The sequence below is a fragment of the Loa loa genome (genome assembly GCF_000183805.2).
Source record: "Loa loa unplaced genomic scaffold supercont3.262, whole genome shotgun sequence".
Taxonomy (NCBI): domain Eukaryota; kingdom Metazoa; phylum Nematoda; class Chromadorea; order Rhabditida; family Onchocercidae; genus Loa; species Loa loa.
This window is the reverse complement of record NW_018108442.1, coordinates 53,690-61,599: the sequence shown is the minus strand read 5'-3', so window position 1 is coordinate 61,599 and position 7,910 is coordinate 53,690. Positions and strand designations below refer to the sequence as shown.

The 7,910-nt window shown below is 34.6% G+C and overlaps 1 protein-coding gene across 2 annotated transcripts; it reads right to left on the bottom strand.

Annotated features, from left to right (window-relative positions):
- Positions 1 to 4,533: 4,533 nt before the first annotated feature.
- Positions 4,534 to 7,634, bottom strand: LOAG_10791 (the record flags this gene model as incomplete). Of its 2 annotated transcripts, XM_020448230.1 has the most annotated exons (7): positions 7,465 to 7,634; positions 7,145 to 7,299; positions 6,508 to 6,685; positions 6,172 to 6,240; positions 5,748 to 5,933; positions 5,308 to 5,400; positions 4,534 to 4,874 (listed from the first exon to the last, which is right to left on the bottom strand). In XM_020448230.1, the coding sequence occupies exons 1-7, from the start codon at positions 7,578 to 7,580 to the stop codon at positions 4,706 to 4,708; spliced, it is 966 nt and encodes a 321-aa protein (XP_020301606.1). In that variant the 5' UTR covers positions 7,581 to 7,634. The 2 variants fall into 2 exon arrangements, with proteins under 2 accessions (XP_020301606.1, XP_020305277.1); XM_020448231.1 differs by lacking the exon at positions 7,465 to 7,634 and having other exon boundaries at positions 4,706 to 4,874; positions 7,145 to 7,320.
- Positions 7,635 to 7,910: the final 276 nt, after the last annotated feature.

Below are 7,910 nucleotides of genomic sequence, written 5' to 3'. Positions count from 1 at the left end.
AACTTATTTCATAGCCGTACTCCTACCAGCCCTGTTATGGTAACAGACCACTCTTCATCATTAGCAGTTGAACGACTGTAAAACAAGCGTGTCAACGATTCTCTTCAACGTGATAAAAATTCAGTGTTCCTTCTAGTTCTTTGGTTGATAGCATCTCAAACTTGGCTTATTAAACTTTTATTACAATAAATTTGTTAACACAAAAAGAACTTAGCAATAACCACTCAATAGCCACTTCGACATGACAAATTAATGACGATAGCAATATGAAAGGGAACCCAATGATGCCCGATATCGTCAATCCCACGACCTCGTTGAAACACATCTCTAGAAATGCCTCTGCTGCTCAGAAACCTCTTCTTCCACGGAGAGGGAGGATCCTGGTACAATTCTCGAATCACAATGATTACGCCCTCTGTTGCAATACACAGACACAATGGACGCACAATTTTAGCTTACATTTTACATTTCACAGTATATCCACACATAAAACATATATCTAGCAGTATCAAATTAACAACAAAGGAACTGCTGATTCACTGCTTCTTCTGATTTCAGCGACTAAGTGAAAATGGATTATCAATGCATCTACGGTAGTGGTTCCCAACCTTTTCTTGACCAAGACCGCTCCGGATTTTTTATTTGTAGCAGGGATCATAAGATTCAGAAATAAATTCTATGAATTTGAAAATAAATTTTAACCAAAATTTTCAATGTATTAGTTTGTCGAACATTGATGAGAAAAGCCCCTATCTGTTTTTTGCTCATTGCGCTGTCGTCCCTGCAGACCATATTTTAATTCTCATGAACCACTGGGCGGAAATCTACGCTTAGGACCGTTGTACGCAGATGAAGGGATAAGACCGCAGTCTGAGCAGAATTTGCTCGGATATTATTGACTATTTTGATGATATCAGCGGAAGCAATGCAAAACACTTAGGAGTTATCTGGCTCCATTTCATTTGTCACGTACTGGGTAAGTAATTCTCGACATTAGATTGGCCAGGGTAATTGACTTACAAATCCAGCTTGCGAAGAAGAAACCAATAACGGTATAAAAATCAAGTATTATTGAATCAATAAAACCTGATCTGCTTAATCAATGGTTCCCATATTTACCAGTACAAAATTACCAATACATTCATGTGGTAAAAGGAGAGACAGACATCGACCAACATTACCTAAAAATGAACTGGAAAATCTGACAAATCCGTTCATCAACCCGACAGTCTAATAAATGCGTAATTTTTTCCATCCCGAAGGATGGATGGGCCGTTCCCGGAGGTAGGTGCAATACCGGGTCGACCCGCGGTAGATGAGGAGCAAGCCCCTTCAAACCTACCAAGGTCCCAAAAATAGAATAATCTCGAAGTGATCGATAGATCACATATCAGAGATTAAGCTGATAAGAACAGATACTACACTTTGATCTTAGCCAATAGGCCGAGAAGCGATACCAACCTTTCCACCCTGCTGGTTAATAGTTCACATTTCAGCAAACTTCAGGTGGTTTTTAAAACTTCATTGTAGCAGCTGTATAAAGAGCAATCTCTTTTTCTTTTCAATGCATCACTTTGCAAGATGACATCGAGAGTAAAGGGGTTGATTAATTGCAGTGAATGAAACGGTTGAAACACAGGGAAGAGAGAGAGAGGGAAAGAGAGAGAGGAAGGGAGGAAAAAGAAGCAAAAGGCATTAGTTTGGTATTGTCAATAAAGTATGATCTAAATAACTTTATGAAATATCAAACCTATTGACCTTAACTGGCACAATAACACTATAGGTCAACCTATATTTGTATGAAAAATATTGAAGCAAGAATTAAAACCTAAAATGAAATTTCAACCCATTCAAATTGTATTGCAACAATTTAGATTACTTTTCTCTGTTCGTCTCTCTCGTCCATTGAACCACTGCACAATCATTGCAAACTTGTCTTTAATAATGACTGAGGGAATGATGTGTTGTCTTACTCTCCTGCATTTGACCGAGAAAATCTTTCGCCTTTTACTAAAGATTTCCGTGCAGGAGAGTATTCATGATTGTAATGATATTTTTTGGAAGTCCCGCAAGGGGCAATAGTTTGGTTGAGATTGTTTGAGCTAAGTTTCTCTTATGGAGTGTGAGTTAATTATTGACAGTCGTTCTGTGGCAAAGATATCCATTATTGGCAAATTAGACTAGCAATCTCATCTGGACGATGGCTTCCCTAATGGAAATCCTATTTGAGTGATGAAAATTGATGCAGCATCTCTTCCAATTTCGAGTGAAGCTAGTTAACTTTGGCACTGTTACTTTTAGAGATAAGTAAGAAAGAAGCTATGGATTAGGAAATAATTTAGGAGTATATTTTTCCAACTGAACATATTTAAAGCATTTAAATATCTTATAATAACTAGATAGTAGCATAAGTGATACTTGTACGATAAAAATATGGATTTCTAATAACTGCGAAATAATGTGACATGCTGTTGTTATTTGGTTTTTGTTTTGCTTTATATATATATATATATAATCGTTTCGCGGTTGATGTCTTTTTGGTTGATCATTTATCATGTCCCTTTCACAACACCTCCTTACCCTATATATTCTACTTTTTTACTATTCAACTATATCCCATTACATTCTACTTTTTGTTTAATTAAGCTGTGGAGCAGTAAGTTCCACCAATCTGTTATCTGTTTCATCACTATCCTCGCATGCTATCACTACGAGCTCAAGGTAAACTTGCTAGCCACCATACGCAACCGATCAAGGTAACGTAGGGAAAACTGGCAATATTAGCCTAGGAGCCCAGTTCTCATCCAATGGATGGACCACTAAAATGTGACCGTTGACCTTCATTTTACATGGTTAACTCTCTTCTGAAATAGAAACAAAAACCAATACTTTTTGCGGTTTCTTTTTACATCTAATTTCTGAATTGTAAGAATGAAAGGTAACCAAAGTGATATTAATAGTGCCGTTAGTTTTCCTAGGATTCTATCTGGCCTTTTTGATTGGGGACTGCCAAAATTCTTATATTGCTTGTGATTCGTAGGTAGCTAAATGAATTCAGTCGACTCAATTTGTTGCATAAAATGCATTTTTGCCTTAGATAGTGCAGCAGTACTTGAAGATTTATATTAAGCGAATAAAAATTAATGCCACTGCTACATACATTTGAATTTGTCCAGAATTTCCTTCAGCATACTGTTCAACTCTTTTTCGTATCAGTTCTTTAGCATATTCCTCTATTAATCCATTCACTGATACACTTTTTACATGAAATTCCTCATTACTACTCGCCATATTGTCTAATTAAAGTGCTTAGATCCAGATTTTTCAGAAAAAAAAAGATTTTCCTCGGTTACTCCTCCTCTTCTCGTAAAAAAAGAGAAAATATTCAAAGAAAAAAAAAACTAACCTGATTCAAAAAAAAACTAACCCATTCAGATTCGAAACTGCCTTTATTATTTTTTGAAAACTTGCCCTTGCACTGGTGACTACATATATATATATCGATAATAATGAGACTGAATCTAAAGTAGATTTTGATTAATCACTGATTGCATAACCCTGTCAGTCCTTTGAAAACACCTTTAAATAATATTTTCTTGTTTCTAATTTAAGGAAACAGACGGAATTACCATTATGACTTGGGACAACGGTAAAGCTATTTATTTATTCAATAATCTGGTAAAAGAAATTGATCTAAATTTCTTCCCAAACCGTTCCTTTTGCTAATCAGAATTGTCTTTTTAATTGTCTTTTTCTAATTGTCTTTTTCTTCTTTTTTTTTTACTTTTTCTTATTCCCGTTGTGACTGATCAGGATGATCACTGGTCGGACTATTAGTTCTTTTTTTTTCTTTTTTATGGTTTCTGTAAGTTCGATTGTATCTAGATTCAGTTGAGATTGTAACTGCTTGACGCTAAGTTGAGATTGAGATTGTCGGTTGAGATTGTAACTACTTGACGTTCACAGTACAGGTAGAATATGTAGAATATTCGCCTTCATGGAAGCCTTATAAAGTAATGCTAGCTTTCGAAATCTAGTTTTGGACATTTTGAGGTAGAAGTAGCAATACCCTTAGCATGTTACAACATAAGTCTCTGAAACAGGAACCAAGCCAATAAGATATACATTGTCGTTTGCTGGCTAGCGCAAATCAGGATTTCGAACCACTGGATGCTTTATCGCTTCTGAAAAATCTCACGGAACATTCTTACAACGTCATTATGAGTTTCTTCTGCATAAGCCATATACAGTCAAGAAGAGTTTATGATACAATCAAAACGTTCTGGCACATACATTGTTTGGATAAATCTGGCGAATTATTGAAGTTTGCGATTTAGGTTGCAGGAAGACTAATCCTGATTATTCTTTGACAGAACAAACAGACAAACAAAAAACATGCAAATATCGTAGTATATACTTTTAATAATGTATAATTAAGTATATCATAAAAAATGCAAGATTATTTTAAAACTTTTTCATGATGTCATGGAGTAAAAGACGCTCGAATGATTTTTTAAAATAAGCTAACACCTTCAAATTTACCATTTATACTTCTTTTGACAGGAAAGATAATGTGAAATGTGGAAGCTTTACTTGATCATTTGAATGATCTAAAAAAAAGGCACAATTAAATTTATAATTAACAAATGACTTATAGTTACATGGAGGGGCAGAATTCCTGCTTATGATTCCCAAATACTTCTATTCAGTATCTTCGGGATTTTCCAAATCCACTCAACGCCATACTTGTCAGTTTCCACTCCCGTTGCGTAAGTCGCTTTTTTCTCGAAGTAAATCGCTTTCTGCGATGTCGCTTGGTATTAAAATTAGCATCATCAATGGAACTGAGCCGCTGACGAGACACTCGTCTTTCACTATAAATTTACTATCTATATATATATACTATTGTTGTAGAAGCTGCACCTAATGATACAATGATATTTTAGCAATAATAAGCTGTATAGCAGTAAAGAATAACCAGAAAATGAGTACTGTAAAGAAGTCGCAACGCTCACTACCAGTAGATATATTTTCAGAGAAAAATCATTAGCTTCCAGATTACTGCCATATTGTTCTACCGATGATCTAGCTAGCAATCGGATCAGAGAACCGAGGTCAAAGAAGCCTCCTGTGACAAACTTGTATTGAATCACGTCCGGTTACATCATTAGTAGGGGATGTGTCATGCGAAATGTTTAGAAAGTGATGATATTCCAACATTCTAATATTACTTTGGGGTGGTACTTAGGTACAAATGCAAGAAAAAGAAAAAAAACGGAAAGAAACTAGCCATTGACAACAACTTACGTGACATTTTTGAAAGCAGTAGTCGAACCCAATGTTGATGTACTTCCAGACTCTATTATTGAGAGATGTAATGGTGTCGATTCTATTAATAGTCTGAAATCGAATGCCATTTACCACAGATTCAATCAGGTGATTAAAAAATTTAGTTTGTAGATCGTTTTCATACCATTTACATAGGCGTCTCCTTTATCATTATTTTGATTATGGCAGTAACGAAAATTCATGCGAATTGAGACTTTTGATTAATTCAATAACGTATTTAAATGTATTTTATATTATTGGATTTTTTATATATTACATATACAACATATCCTGTATGCCATTTTTCCATCTAAAATTTGAAACTTAAAGACTGGAACAAACGTGAAGAATGATCTGTACAGTAAAGTTGATAATTTAATAATTTTTAACGAAAATTCAAAGTCATCTGAATCCAGTACTTTTTATTCCATTCATCGGTAATTTCGTTCTTGGATGTATCAACATTTTTATCTGACTCATGCTTTTCCGTTTTTGTTTCGGAAACTGTCTGAATTGAAAGCCTTGGAAGTTTAGCACAGCATGACTCCTGTCCATTCTTTTCAGAAAATAAAGCTTTCTGCTCTTCAATAATTTCTAAAGTTCTCCTGCAATTTGGAAAGAAAATCGACAATTTGAAAAACGAAGAAAATTTTTGGAGTTATAATAAAGTCTGATAGTTTTCCTGCTTTCTATTAAGAATTTATGCCACTTTAAATTGACAGCCGGTAGCTTAATACTTTGAATTGTGATTAATTACTGGACAGTAAGTCAAATTGTTATAGATTTATAAGCAATCATTTTGTTATGCTTTACAGCCGTTATCATATTTTCAACAAAACTTACTTCATAGCTGAACTCTTACCACCGCTTGTTCCGGTAACAAACCAATCTTCACTACCACCAGTTGAACGACTGTAAATTTATCATCTTTTAAATTCCATAGTTTTATTGTAATTTTGGAAACAGAATTCCCTTTGAACAATTTTTAAAATTTTTTAAAATTAGATCAAAATTAGAAATTGAATAATCAAGCAACATCAAAAATAATGAAAACTCGATACAGTGTCGTAACTCTGAAGCAGTGTATTAACCTGAAAACTTGATACAGTACTTCAGAGTTATGAAATTTTGTTCCAGAAAAACTTTGCTAGTTGAAATGAAATATTCGCGATTTCTTACCTGATTGTAGAAGACCAATAAGCAAGCAGGAGCATTAGTATAAGAAGGATGAATCCAATGGGAATCAAACCCATATTCATGAATTCTGTTACTGAATCAAACTTCGGAAATCGTTCATAGCTGCTTACTTTCCAGCCAAATGTCCGCTCAAATTCTTTGATTGATGCATTCAGAAAGTCTGCTTTTGTAAATTAAATTAAGATAAAGAAAAAATGACTTCACTCTTAAATGTGATACGTTATAGTAAATCATCCAGAAAGCTGGAGAATCTTCAGTAGGGTAATGTTGAAAGCTAGCAATATACATATCGCTGAGATTTCAAACAAGTCAAGAAGTATTAACGGTTAAATAATCAAATCATTACTAATTAGTCAGGGCAAATATGTTAGCCTCAAATCTGAAGTCAAAATTGGCGTTGCTCAATATTTACAATCAAAAATGTATGGATACATTTGAGGAGTACAATATTTCAGTGATTTTACTGACTTAAAGTTTCGATAGTATTGAATGTGTAAAAATGAAAAATTTGATACGAAAATGTGACAGCTACACTTTGCTAAAATTCAATTTTGATATGTATCTCTTTCATTGTTAAATTTTTTTCTTAAAATCAAACATTTGAAAAAAATAAAATTACTTGAGAGAATTTCTGTTGTAAGGAATGGTTTCCTCAGGTGATCCATTGGTACAGCATTCGGTGGTAAAACAATAACAAACCGAAATTGCACAGCACCATGGTCTAGTTTCGGATATCCATCAAGCAAAACAACATAATCCGGTTTAAATGATATTCTACAACATACCGATATCCTGGTAGATTTTCGCCCCTCTCACATTAGGTGATGTCAACAATAGGACGAAATTTGGTGAGATTGTTTTAATAAATCAATCCAAAATACCTCACCAGTGTTCTTTACTACCGAAGGTGGATAAATCCCGATAACCTCCTCACGGCACCTCCAGCCAACCAAACCTATCAGGATCAGAGCCTTAGATTCTTCTTGCTCTTCTCTCACCCAAACTCCAAGGCTACCCACATAGCCACCGAAACACTCGACGACAAGTGGGAACATATGCAGAGCCTCCACGCATGTTTGGGTATTGAAGACTCTGAGAATGGATTAGGCTTATCATCACTTCCCGAGAGAGAAAGTGGTTTGAAATGCTGAAGTAGAAGAGATGCACGTTGCAGTGGGTAGCTTATTCGAAAGTAGATGGTTAGAGAAATACAGACTGCTCTTCTTTTCATTTCGGAATCATTCACGAAAATTTTCATGCCATCTCGCTCCCATAGCTTTTAAGTCATTTCAAATTTTGAAATTAATTGTCACCATAAAATTTCAACTTTTCATCTACCCAATATCTAACAGCAAAGAATGTTACATTGAAAGATAAACTTATTT